A 14498-nucleotide genomic window follows, 5' to 3' on the forward strand; every position below is an offset into this window, starting at 1 on the left:
AAGCTGTCAAGACTGAAAGGTGAACAATACGCTCCATATGCAGGCGCACCATACACGGCTTCCACTTTATGCGGAAGCCGCGTTGCAATCCCATTTGATCTGTGAGTAAGGTTAGGAACATGCACCAGTTAGTGGCATCAGGATTTCGGCGTTATTTTCCTGGTTTGGCTCAAATGATTTTGTTTTGTAACTTGCAACTTTGTATCTTTGCCTGTAGGACAAATTGGTCCTGCATGTAGTGATATCCTTTTGCTCTAGAACTCCCTTTAGTCAGAATAAAGCTTTTCTTTAAAGTACTCTGTCTCTTTACATTCTTTTTCACAAGCCTTAGCCTGGCTAGTTCTTCGCTGGGTTTGCAAATACCAGGGGAATCCCCCAGCAACATCCCAATGTGTTGCAAAGGTTATAAATGTTATACGTTAATCATTTGGTGGTGGTAACAAGTTTGTTTTTAGATAAAAGGTGGTCTCAGGGGTCTCATCTAGCTCAGCATGAGTGTAAGGGGACACTGCCACATATATACACAGTAAAAGAATTGAGGCCAAAGCCAGGTCTGATTCACAGTCTTGTATTGTATATTTCTACTCACTAACATCTTTAGGCTTACACAAACACATTTTATGCTTGGAGAAAAATTCAAACTGCACTTTAAGATAGAGCAGAAAAAGATGGAAAGGATACTCAGAAATGTAAACTTTCTTGAAATTTTAAAGCCATGGGAGATCCCATGGGGGAAACACCAGGAATTGTAGAGATCTGATACTGTATATTGTCTTACATAGAAATCTTTTTCTTATATAGTTTTGAAAATGATTATTCTATTCTTATTCTGTCAAATCAAATTGTGAAAGAAAAATGCATATGGCATACACTATGCATAAAAATGAAATCATAAAGTCACAATTCAAAACTTTTAACTAAAGGTCTTATTTAGATGATATGGGATTCTTCTAAAACAGTAGAAATGTGGAAACAAGTTCATATTATGAGTTATCCCTTGGCCAAGCTGAAGTGGACAAAGCCAATTTATCATTTAAATTCAAAACTATTTACTTTGAACTATTTCCAGATGTACTTACCCATTGCTTTTGTTTCTTCTCTTTTTGCATTCAAGAGAGAAAATTTAAATTTAGCTCTCACTTCACTTTTTGGACAACTAACTAGTAGTAAATACAATGAAAGGTAATCCTTGCTTTCATCATCTAACCCCTTAGGGTTTACTCTCAGGCACCTATAATGAAAATGTAAGAAGCAAGTCTTAGAAAAATTGATTATGCATCCATGATATATGAATTCAAAGACAATTATAAGCAGGCTTAATGGTCTCATGTGTTTGTACACATGTAGGGTATGATTAACCAAGCAAATCCAGTAAGGATAACACTGGCTTAGATCCAGACCATTTGAAAAACCATATCTCCCCATATGAACCTATAAGAGTCCTAAGATCTTCAGGGGAAGGCTCTCTCAGTCCAGCCACCATCACAGGCTTGATGAGGACATGAGAGAGAGGCTTCTCAGTGGCTTCTCCCTCTGGAATGCAGTTCCATGGGAGGCTAGGTTGGCCCCCTCCCTCTTTGCCTTTCACTGGCAAGTAAAAACATTTTTATTCAGGCAAGCTTTTTAAAAATCATGGCAAACTGGCTTATTTTTTTTGGGGGGGGGTGTTATGTTTTTAACTTTTGTATGTTTTATGTTAATTTACACTGTTTTAAATAGATGGTTTTAATTGTGTGGTTTTTTTAAACTTACTGTGAAGTTTTTGAGATGTTTTTATCTCATAAGCCACCTTGGAAGAAAGGCAGCATAGAAATGAAACAATAAATAAATAAATAAATAAAGGTTTGAATGAGTTGAATTAACAGTGTCTCCCATGTTTCTCTGGGTCTCCTGATGACAGAAAGCAAGCACATATTTTTCTCTTTAAACCAGTAGTTCCCAAATTTGAGCTACCAGATGTTGAGCTACCAGTCCACTCTCGGTATGCTGCCACACCACCATTAGGGACATCCCACACTGTCTCCTGTGGCGGTACATGCATGTGGCCATGCCACCATTAGGGACAATGGGATTTAATGGCAGCATGGCTGCACTCACGTACTGCCATAGGACAATGGGTGCTGCCCCTAATAACAGTGTGGTCACATGCATGTTTAGCCACTGGGGACAGCGCAGGCTTGCCATCTGCAGATGCTTGAATACACGGATGGCAAGTTCACAGATATTGAGGGCCGACTGTAAGTTCCAGAATGCCTGACTTCTGTCCATGCTTGTTGAATTTCAAGGATCTGGATTCCAAGAGCATATGTGGTCTGAAGTTTGGAAACCACTAGACAATAACCACTAATATTGTTAAGAATGTTAAGAAATTCAAGATGAATGTGTATGTCGTTCTATTTTAGGGTGACTATGGCCCGAAACAGATGAGCCAAAAGAAGAAAATCTGTCTGCAGTTCACCAAATCTTCTGAAATAAAAGCCAAGGACAAGGGTTGGGTGGGATAAAGACAAATCCCATGAGACAGGCCACTCCATATATTTAAGGGCCAAATCATGATTTGTACCTAATATCCAGGGCTGAAGTCCAACAATCGTATGCATCACACAATACTGTTCTATTATATCACAAAACTATATTTCTGATACTCAGCATACAGCGGGCGATAATCCCTGGCAATTTTTGCTGGCTCCAATAGCAAAAACTGTTTCAGTACTGAAGAAAATGTACAATATCATAAATGTGATTTGATCCATGAGGTATTCATATAACTTCAAGAAATTATGCTTAAAGGGAGGAGGGAATGGAATGACTAATACCATCTTACCATTTCATTTTGTCATTTGGCCCTGATGAAAAAGTAGAACTCTTTAAAACTTCACCCATTTCTTCTCGGCAGAAACTGAAGTTATTAATGGTCCACATATAAGAAAATTTTACAACTTTAACCTGAATAAGAGATGCAGACAATCACATAAATTCACCAGGTTCACTTTTCTTCAGCTTAATTTTTTTTAAAAAAAAAGTTACTGAAGAAGTAGGCTCAACTGTACAATTTAAGCTGCTTAAATAAAAACCCTGTCTTATAGAATTAAGAAGTCACTAAAAACTATACTGGAAAAAATTGTATGACAATTAATGTTTCAGAATGAGGTTCTATTAGTTCAGCCTTCTCCTCAGCTATATGCTGAGCGGAATGGGATTGGTTCCTTCTTTCTTTGGATGACTTTTCATGCTAAGAGCTACATTTCCTGCATAGAGGTGTCTCTAGAAGATTGCTATTCTACAAGACTAATATGAAGAAATAAATTAAGCAACAGTAACAGTAACAAGAACTCCAACACTTACGCAAGATATGTAGTTTACCTGCGTATAACACCAGCTTTCAGCTATAGGACCACTGGACATGTCTCCAGGTGGTGGTGGAGTGGCAGCTCTTGACATCCCCACTTTATTGCAGATTTTTACAGTGTAAAGGCAGAAATTCCCCCATCAGTATTCTTCCTATACATAAAAAGGTGAAAGCAAGCAAAATATCAGCATTATTTCAAGATATTTAACCATTAATATGTTTTTATTGCATATAAAAAGATCCTTAAATTACATTGAGTATGCAGTTCTTGAGTTACATTATATGGGGAACAACAGTATACATATATTTCTAATAAATTTCAAACAATTTAAAGTAAAATTTAGATTAAATATTGAAGAACAACAAAACTAATCCCAAAACATTTAAACACTTTATATGAGGAGTAAAGGATAATAGAGGGCTTATCTGACACTTCTAGTGATGACATGTCTTGTACTTAGCACCAGCAACTGGTAGTGAATTAGTTGCCTCATCGTCAGATTCCCTTCCTCCCATGCTCAGGACCTAAGCTCCAATTAACTGTAGGCTTCTATTTAGGAGAGGGGGGAATTAAGCAAATTCGCAGCAGTATATGGAGATACTACCAATTTGCATAATTTGTCCTGGAAACATACATTTGAAAAACAAAAGCCTTGTTTGGTTGTAAGGCCTTCTTATGTCCACAAGAGAAGGCTTCTGAGATCCAAAAAAGTATTTAAATGTTAAGGCAAACATATGCAACAAGACGTGGCATATATATGACCGCACTGAATGACAAAAGGGGCTTTTGCCACAAAGAAAATCCTTTACAACAGGCTGCATTTGCCTTAACAATCTGATATTTATAATAAAAACTTTTCAGTCATACAAGGTAACTGCAACAGTTGGATACTGGAGAGCGGAGTGTCCGCATGCTCCCAAGCCCTACTGCGTTGTCCAGGCACCATCATGGCTCGCCCCCATCCACACAGGTCCTGCCATGATGATGTACGTACAGTGCAGCGTCTAAATGGCATTGCGTATACGTCATCAGTGTACACAAGGGCAGTAATGGCACCCCGCATGCGGCACAAAAAGAACCTCAGACATCAGAAGGGCTGCCAGCCCAGAAAAACCCAGAGGAGTGAAGACAAACAGCGACCAAAATGGAAGGTATTTTTACCATACATCAAAGGAGTCACAGACAGAATAGGCAAAGTGGTGAGGAAGCACAGCCTGCAAATGGTTTACAAACCGATGAAGAAAATCCAGCAAATGCTTCGCTCAGCCAAGGACCAGAGAGAACCTCTCACAGCCTCAGGAGTTTACCGCATACCATGCAGTTGTGGAAAAGTCTACATAGGGACCACCAAACGCAGTGTGCAAACAAGAATCAAGGAACACGAGAGGCACTGCAGACTGGGCCAGCCAGAAAAATCAGCAGTAGCAGAACATGCCACAAACCATCCTGGGCATAAAATACTGTTTGAAAACACTGAAGTTCTGGACCATGCCAACCACTACCATGTCAGGATGCACAGGGAAGCCATTGAAATCCTGGACAATTTCAACAGGAAAGAGGAAACCCTTTAAAAAAACAAGGTTTGGCTACCAGTCCTGAAAAATACCAAGATCAAGACTCAACAAATGCGAATGAGAAATCTCCCAGGGTCAGGAGTTTCCCGCAGACAATGAGCACCAATCATGCAGACACTAATCCTCCTTTGCAGACCCTCCCATCCTGAGGCCTGCCATTAGCAATACAATCACTCCAGCCTTTCCAGATCTACAAGCTGTCAGGATAATAATTCCAGATGGGGCCACAGCAGACCTCTCCACTAAAGTATGCCACTTTGTTCCCACACACAACTACTTTCCTTTTAGTAAAGTATACCTTCAAGTCAATTGTACTGCCATGGGTGCACACATGGCACCACAACATGCCAACATTTTCTTGGCTGACCTAGGACAATGCTTCTTTGACTTCTGCACCCAGAAAACCCTCCTCTATCTGAGGTACATTTGATGACAGCTTCATAATTTGAACTCATGGAAAGAACTCTCTCAAGACATTCCACCAGAATTTCCACAACTTCCACTCTTCCATCAATCCCACGCTTGATATAGAGAACAAGCCCACTTTTGGACACCACCGCACAGCTGCACAATGAGCATCTGAGCACCACCCAATATTACAAACCTACTAACTGCTACAATACAACTGCATCTTCTGAGACCCACAGGTCATGGATGCCAAAGTCATGGAATTACAACAAGAATTCCTCAACCTATAGTGCCCACCACATGAAGTAAAGAAACAAATAAACAAGGCAAGACTTGTATCCAGGACCAATCTAATACAAAACAGACTGAAAACAGGAAATTACAGTACCCTACTCGTGGTCACATACAGCTCCCAACTGAGACATTCAGACACAACACCACTGAACTACAACCTATCTGAACAACAACACTGCACTCTCAAAGGCTCTTGGTGGCAGGCCTTTACTTGCCTACAGACAGTCTTCCAATCTAAAACAGTTACAGTACTTACAAGAGGATGCACATTACAGATGGGGAGATGGGTACAAAACCTTACCACAAACCCAGGTGTCAACTCTGCCCACACATTTGCCTCAGGAAATAACATCACAGGACCTAGTCACAATGTTAGCGGCACTTTCACTTGCTAATCCTCTAATGTGATACTTATATGCCATCCTCTCTCAACAATACCCTTCAGCACACTACACTGGGCAAACAGGCCAGTCTCTCCAACAGAGGATAAATGGTCATAAATCAGATATTAGGCATAGGAATACACAAGAATGAGTTACAGAACACTTCAACCTTCCTCTGGCCTTAGATCAGCAGTCCTTGAACAAAAGAAAGGACCTGAACAGACAAGCCAATGGGAAACTCATCTTAAAAGGTCAGAAGCTGGACCAAAGCTGTGGTCTAGTCCTTAGGAGTGGTGCATGGCTTTGGCGCAGCGTCCAGCCTCTTAGGACACATGCAGCATTTCCAAAGTGACCTGAAGCAGCTTTATTTTGGCCTATCTGTTCAGGCCCAAAACAAACAAACAAAAAAACTACAAAGGAAGTCCGGAAAAAGAAACAGCTGAATTATAATATACCCTTATACTCCAATCCATCAACAGCAGGTTAACAGAGAAAAAGGCTTTCTAGCACACTATTATAACGCTGGTTAACACCCCAGCCTCATAAGGACACTCTTAGCCAGTTTATCGTATCTCCTTTCTGGTTCCCAGTTTGTACTCACCATATTCAAAAACTTCCTGCACCACTCATATGGTTTTCCACACACCTTGTGCTTCGGCAGTATATTTCCTCCTGCCTTTTCCCCTCAGTGACCACAGTTAAAACTAAATGTGTCACTTCTTCACTATACCCTCAAATTTTGCATTTATATGGCTATTCACATAGTCTGATTTTACAGGTGCCTCCTGGGCAATTGTTCACTCCATTTACTAGAGGAAATAGACAAGGGAGTTTATTGCCTTGCTTTTCCTCCCACAATAGATGCAGGATGTAACTTGAAGAAAGCAGATCTTATCGCATTTTCCCATCGCTGGGCAGCATGCAGCCTGTATGCAACCCAGGCTTCTCTGGGCTTCTCCTGCATCTTTTCAAGAACGGGATTTTCTCATTCTTGAAAAGCTGCGGCAGAAGCCCGGGTTGCATATGGGCTGCGTACTGCCCGGCACTGGGGAAATGCAGTAAGATCCACCTTCTTAAAATTACACCCCGAGTCTATCACGAGAGCAAAGGCAATGTGATAAACTCCCAAGTCTATCAAAGCTTATGCTACAACTTCTTTCACACCTTTAGTCTCAGATGTGCTGTAAGATCCCGTTGCAAACTGTATTAGATAGTATTAAACTTCACAGAACACCTGGAAAATGACACACAATTTTCCAGAATTAAGGCAGGAAGAAACAACTAGGAAGTGTGAGAAAATAGTGTACAGCAAGCCCCATGTTTATACCAATGCAATATTTGCTCCTTTAAAAATTGAAAGAAATATCTACAGCCCCTAAAAGACCAGGATCTTTTTGAAACAAATATTCTTTTAAAAGGGAAGCAAGATTACTTATAACAAACAAGTTATTATAAATCTATATTTATCTTCTCATTATTCAATACAATGAATATTCAAGCTGAATTATCTGAGTTCGCTAGTCTTAATATACTAGCAACTGAGGATTGGTAAAACATGTTAGACTTACATGCCCATACAGACAGGCCAAAATACAGCTGCTTCGGGTCACTTTGGAGGTATGCTGATTAAATGACACATGCATCTTAAGAGGCCAGAAGCCGTGTCAAAGCTGCACTGCAGTCCTTAGCAGCTTTATTTTGGCCTGTCTGTACGGGCCTTTATGTTACATGTTAGTTTAGTATTTTCATCCTGGGCAGAATTATTTCAACATTTAAAACAAAAGTCACTGTACTCTTGTCTATGAAGAAAAATGGAGTGGTTACTGGTAATATTCAGCTAGCATCAACTACATCTCAAGCTGCTTTTAAAACTTCTGTAATCAAACTTACAATGAGTACAAGCAATACACAGGTCTCACTGATATTTATAGGAAATTTAAATGGATGTTCAAATGGTCTGGAATAACCAATATATCTTTAACGTTGGTTGGATTTTACCTAGTGTGCATTATGATAGATGAATTAGCTATAAATGTCAAATACTAAAGGTTTTAATGAAAGTTCTGACAATATGCATCTGAACATATGAAGTCACTTAAAATTCAGTGGATACCTTGTGTCCACTTGCAGCATGTATCAACTTGTTAAGATTGTGCAACCATGGAAATGCAAAAAAATATCCTCAGTATGGGTTACTACTTCTTCAGAAAACTATCATCTTCTGTTTGTGGCAAATAACTCAAAGCCTCAAGGACCTGAATTGGTCTCAAGTGGTCTCTTTTCTTAATTCTTAAAATTTATGCTAGCATTATTAATGCTTAGCAATCCCATTGTGATATAAATTGTACAAGACGGATGTTTCTCCCCTGAAGATCAAAGACAACATGCACCAGAAGCTCAGAAAAGCACAAGGTAACAGTGAGATTAAGATGAATAACTGTCAAAGTACTTCACAATTGCCTGCTACTGTCAGGTTTTCTTTCATGGTTCATAGGACAGCACAGGGAGGTTTTTAAAGATGGATCTGATCTGAGGAGGTGCGCAACAGCTGCTTTTCTGATGTTTGCTGTGAACTACTTCAATGAATCTAGTGCCCTGGGAACAAGAAGCTTGTGAAGTTTGATCAAATGGGCATCTCTAGAAGAGCACGGGTTTAAACATCTCAATGTTCATGATGAAACAGAGAAATGAAGGTGGAAAGAAGCAGATATGCAGTAATGAGCAAAAATCTTTACAGTGGCATTAGGACAACAGCCAGAACAAGTTAGTATTTCCCATATTTTGTTAAATAACAATATAAAATATTGTTTTCCTAACTACAATACAGTTAGTGGTAAAAGAATATCTAATATGGGGTGGGGGAGGCTATTAAAATCCTCAGCATCATAATTTAAGATTCCAGTTCTAAGGAGTTGCAGCCCTCCTAGCAATCTAAGACAAGGTTGAGAATTACATGGAGAATCTAGAAGTTGCTCAATGGCAACTCCTACCATGTCTCACCATTGGTTATGTTGGTTAGGGCTGATGGAAGAACCACAGAATCCTCAGCTCTGATCTGTGGCACAATCCTAAACTAGATCTGCCATTAAAAGCCATTTTAGAGGAGAAAATCCTTGCTTATAAAATTCACATACACATTTTTGTCATTTGTTTCTCAATCCTAGGGACAGATCAACCAACTACTAGCAATTAGGGATTGCAGATTTATAGATTAGTAGATTTACATTTCTACAGCATGAAGAAAAGCACTGGAGGCCAATACCTGTGCAAAACATCATGCCTTGCCCAGGGTCTGCAGCAACTCTGGGGGAAGCCACCTTACTTTTCCTAAAGAGATGGAACAGAACATTTCCCAGTGCTATGTTTCCACATGGAAAATGTATGGATGCTTAGCCATAGTTGCCTGGGCTGTTGTACTGCAATCAATCAAATGTGTCTTAGGAAGTAGACTTAAGTCTAGTAAAGCTTATGCTGTTAATTTCTTTCTTTCAGTTAGTCTCAAAGGTGCTACAAGATCTCTCTACATACTGACTCTACAGACTAACACAGCTATATCTTTGAATTCTGCAATCGTTCATTTTAGATGTGCTAAATACAGAGTATAACATCCTAGTTATTCTTCTAAGGAAACAAACCTTAGTGCTGAAGAGCAGACTAACAAATGAACATACCATTACTTCAGTTTTAAAAAATCTCTTGCTTCTCAATAAGTGGCAAGTACTAGTAGTCAAGACAAATGTGATGAGATGTCTGTGCCCTGTATCCTTTAGTGAAATAAAATGTTCAACTAGTTGTTCTGAATCAGTTTTTTTCTCTACTTGAGCTGTGACTGATTTGCTTCTAATCAAGCCAAGCTCAATCAGAAAGCCAGACTTCCTGGAGCAGTCAAAGTTAAGTACCACAAGCAGTTGAAGGCCACACCGCTTCATGATATGATGGGGTAAAGAAAGAAAGCACAAAAGGCATGAGTGCCTCCATTCAGCTAAATCAAATACTTGGAATATGATAAAACTAATCTATAGACTCCTGAAAAGAGAAGTTAGCCCATCCCGCTTATTAACTTTTGCTTCTAACTGTGACTTAAAAGAGCTGTAATATATAGGCTGTGAATCTATCTACTTTAATTTACTCTACAGAAAATGATTAATGCCAAGAGTGTTCTTTGAAGAACTTGAGAAATAAAAGGGGGAAAATCAGTTTCTGTAGTTTAAAATACTTGCACTAGGATAGTGTAATAAGATGTTGACACTTTAACATGCATAGAAATAATATAATCAGTTGCTCCTTGCCTTAAGAATCAATGCAATAAAACTATTGGACTAGTTAAGGAGTAGAGAAAAGAGAGCAAGCTGAATTAGTTATGACATCTCTTCAATTAATGAAATGGGTTTATGTGAGAAATGAAAAGTAAAGGTAAAGCTAAGAAACTAATCAATATAGGTTGAGCTATGCAGTTTGGAGACAGTGATTAGAGTAAACACATGCATGTCTGTTTTTGATAGAATAATCTAGATTATCATCTGGATAAGTAAACATAAAGATAATCAGACTTTATGTGTCAACATCAGTTCAGAGAAAGGAGGCAAAAATAATAAAATAACAAGTGTGGTCATTCAAGATCAAGAGTGGGTAACTGCCATGTATTAGGGACCCTATCTCCTCCCTTGTGAAGCCCAAATCAACTCAATTTAAGCCCAACATTTCCAACATTTTACAGGTATTTATAGCTCAAGATTTTTCTAAGGCACCTCGTATGGTATGCATATTTCTAATACTTTCATCTTAACCATGCTGGTGAAACTGAACATCAGAAGCAGTAACTGGTTCAAGGTCATCTGAGGAACTTCATGACTAACTAGGAATCCCAGTCTTGGCCTAATGATTACACCATAAATCTGCTGGTCTCATTAAGAACAGAAATAATAATAATTAATAATAATTTGTTTTATTTATATACCGCTATTCCAAAGATCATAGCGGTGAACAGCAAGTAAGCTAATTAGCAAGTAAGCTAATTTGCCCCCAACAGTCTGGGTACTCATTTTAGCGACCTCGGAAGGATGCAAGCCTGAGTCGAGCTTGGGCCCTTTTTCTGGTCTTGAACTCGCAACCTTGTGGTTTTGAGTGAATGGCTGCAGTACAGGCATTTAACCACTGCGCCACTAGGGCTCCTGGTGTAATAGTTGGCTATTAACTTTCAGGGAGAAATTTAAGAAGAATATATGCTCCGTATGTATAAAGGTTCATTATATGATAATAACAATGTCAACAGTAATGAAAACAGAACGAGCTTTTCATATATGATAAGGCTGTTGGGAAATTTCAAATTTTTTTGAAAATCCACCAAGTAATTAATTGTGACCCTGAAGACACTGGAAGAACTGGAAGTAAAGATAGATGGAATGTGTGTCATTGGTAAGAACTAATGTTTCGCACAGGACACGTCACTTTGCTTTAAAAGTTTCTTTTGACAACCAAATTTACATGGGAAGAAAATTATGAAGAAATGCCCAGACTCTGTGAGCAGATCTTCAACATTTGATAACCAACTGTTATTGGCAGGAGCATAGAAATTAATTAAATGTAGAATTTATTAGAATTAATAGAAATTAAGGTTATTCCTTCATTAAATCTTATACAATTCATTACACATTATCCTATTTATCCTTAAATAACTTGCCTATTAATCCTTGATTAACTATTTATATTTCCATATAAACGAATCCTGAATATACTTTAATATCATTTGTTATCTGCCAGCCAGTTAGCTTTGACTTGTGAGCCTATGAATGAAACGCCTCCCAAGATCCCCAGTCATCAACAGCCCTGCTCAGAACTTCCAAACTTATGGCTATGGCTTCCTTTATTGGTTGTGGTTTTCCACTTTTTCTAGTGCCTTTCACTGTAACAGGTGTTATAATCTTTGCACTGAGTTATGTTGTCTCATGATATGTCCAAATTACAACAGCCTCAGTTTTATCACTGTGTCATCAAGAGAGAGAGAAAGAGAGTTCAAGTGTGACTGTAGTTTGAAGCCATACAGTGGGCCCTTCTTATATGTGGATTTGCCATGCACGGATTTGTGCATCCATGGATGGCAAATCCATATTGTCCCCAATGACAGTGTGGGTGCACGCGCACTGCCATTGGGGACAAAAGTCCCTCTCCTCCCCTCCCCTCCTCCCTCCCTCCCTTCCCTCCCTGCCTCTCTCCCTCCCTGCTTACCTCCTTGTTGCTGCTGCCTCCGCCTCTGCCTCCTTGTTGCCGCTGTTGCGAGAAAGGCCAGGTGGTGGTGATGGAGGCCAAGAGGCCTCAAGGCCGCCACCCGGCCCTTCTGCAGCGGTGGCAGTGGCAAGGAGGAAAAGGCTTGGCCTCCAGCACAGCCTCCCAAGCCTCCTTGCAACCGCAGCTTCTGCACCACCGCCACCGTGGAAGGGCCGGGTAGCGGCCTGGAGGCCTCTTGGCCTCCAACACCACCACCTGGCCTTTTCCGTGGCAGCGGCGGTGGCGAGGAGGCTGAGGCAGCGAGGAGGCTGGGAGGCCTTGAAGGGTTCTGGGCTGCTCCTCTACCTCCTCTCTGCTGCCTCCGCCATCGCGAAAAGGCAGAGTGGTGCTGCTGAAGGCCAAGAGGCCTCTGGGCCTCCACCCGTCCCTTTCGTGGTGTTGGCGGCAGTGAGGAGGCTGAAGCTTGGCCTCAGCCTCCACTGCCTCGTTCTGCTTGCCGCCACCACTGTCACCGCCACCCCAGAAGGGCCAGGTAGCAGTGCTGGAGGCCTCTTGGCCTCCAGCAACACCACCCGGCCTTACCTGCAGCAGTGGCAGCAGCGAGCAGGCCGAGGCGGTGGGAGCCAAGGGGCGAGGAGGCCGGTTGGCACTGGTGGAGGCATTGAAGGCCTCTGGCGCTGCTGCTCTGCTTCCTCGCCATCGCGGAAGGGCCAGGTAGCAAGGAGGTGAAGCAGCAGCAGCAGCCCAGAGGCCTTGGCCTCCTCACCACCACCGCCACCACGGGAAAGGCCGGGTGGTGGTGTTGGAGGCCAAGAGGTTTCCATGCTGCCACCCAGCCCTTCCGTGGTGGCGGCGGCACGGAAGCTGTGGCTGTGAGGAGGCCATGCTGGAGGCCAAGCCTCATCCTCCTCGCCACTGCTGTGGAAGGGCCGGGTAGCGGCCTGGAGGCCTCGTGGCCTCCAACACCACCACCTGGCCTTTCCTGCGGCAGAGGCGACGAGGAGGTAAGCAGGGAAGGAGAGAGGGAGGGAGGGAAGGAAGGAAAGAAGAGGGGGGTGGAAAGAAGGAGAGGGACTTTTGTCCCCAATGGTGATGCGTATGCATGCATGCCGTCATTGGGGACAATGGGACTTGAGCATACGCGGATTTTGGTATGCGTGGGGGTGTCCGGAAGGGATCCCCGTGTATACCAAGGACCCACTTGGCAATCCATGATATCAATAGAATTCTCCTAGGGGCAACAAGAGAGCCCGCTTTACTGTAGATCTGATCCTAGCCAACAGGGATGACCTGGTTAATGGGGTGCAAGTGGTGGGATCCTTAGGCAGGAGTGACCATGTTCTCCTGGAATTTGTTGTACAGTGGAAAGGAGAAGACAGGCATAGTCAGACACACATTTTAGACTTTAGGAAAGCTGAATTCAATAAACTCAGGGAAATATTATTATTCTGTGGTCAGGAATACTAAAAGAGAAGGAAGTTCAGGATGGATGGGAGTTTCTCAAAAGGGAAATACTGAAGGCACAAGTTAAAACACTTCTAATCAGAAGGAAAAATGGGAGGTGTTTCAAGAAACCAGGATGGATGACTAAAAAACTTTCAACAGAGCTAAATTTTAAACTGGTCATGTATAAGAAATGGAAAAGGGAGGAAATCACCAAAGATGAATTCAAACAGATAATGAGCATGTGTAGATGTAAAGTCAGAAAAGCTAAAGCACAGAATAAACAATCCAGCTTTCATAATCAAACATACAAATTGAAAATAGTATGGCATGATGATTATGACTTTGGTGTTTAATTATATATCCGCATATTTGAAGCTCTTGCCCTTGAGGATCTTACCCACTTCCTTCATACCTGTTTTTCCAAGTCTTGGTGTTTTGATTTCTTGAAAGTTGTTTCCATTTTGGTCTGAGCCCTTTTCTCAAAGACAACCCAACACAGAGAGTGTTACAGTAATCCCAATGTGATTACTGTAATTAAAGAAATTTTCACTGTGGCCAAATCAGATGTTTCTAGAAATGAATGGCCCTGATCCAGGCCTTGGAAGTAGAGAAGAACTGTTGGCCCTCATCCCCTTCCCCTTCTCCTTTTGTGTCGTGTCTTTTTAGATTGTAAGCCTTAGGGCAGGGAACCGTCCAATTAAAAAGATTGTATGTACAGCGCTGTGTAAATTTACAGTGCTTTATAAATAAAGGATAATCATCATCATCATCATCATCATCATCATCATCATCATCATCATCATCATCATCATCATCAT

General features: G+C 41.2%; 1 protein-coding gene across 2 annotated transcripts in view; it reads right to left on the reverse strand.

Annotated features, from left to right (window-relative positions):
* The window catches only part of SPOPL (speckle type BTB/POZ protein like), a 38078-nt gene that overhangs the window by 14290 nt on the left and 9290 nt on the right, over nucleotides 1-14498 (reverse strand). The window contains exons 2-4 of one of the 2 annotated variants that reach the window (XM_042444307.1): nucleotides 3346-3501; nucleotides 2825-2946; nucleotides 1080-1231 (exon numbers count right to left, since the gene is read on the reverse strand). In XM_042444307.1, the coding sequence (XP_042300241.1) occupies nucleotides 1080-1231; nucleotides 2825-2946; nucleotides 3346-3441 (370 nt within the window). In that variant the 5' untranslated portion in view covers nucleotides 3442-3501. The remainder of the gene's footprint in view (nucleotides 1-1079; nucleotides 1232-2824; nucleotides 2947-3345; nucleotides 3502-14498) is intronic. The other variant, XM_042444314.1, reaches the window with a different exon arrangement.

The sequence above is a fragment of the Sceloporus undulatus genome, chromosome 1 (genome assembly GCF_019175285.1).
Source record: "Sceloporus undulatus isolate JIND9_A2432 ecotype Alabama chromosome 1, SceUnd_v1.1, whole genome shotgun sequence".
Taxonomy (NCBI): Eukaryota; Metazoa; Chordata; class Lepidosauria; order Squamata; family Phrynosomatidae; genus Sceloporus; species Sceloporus undulatus.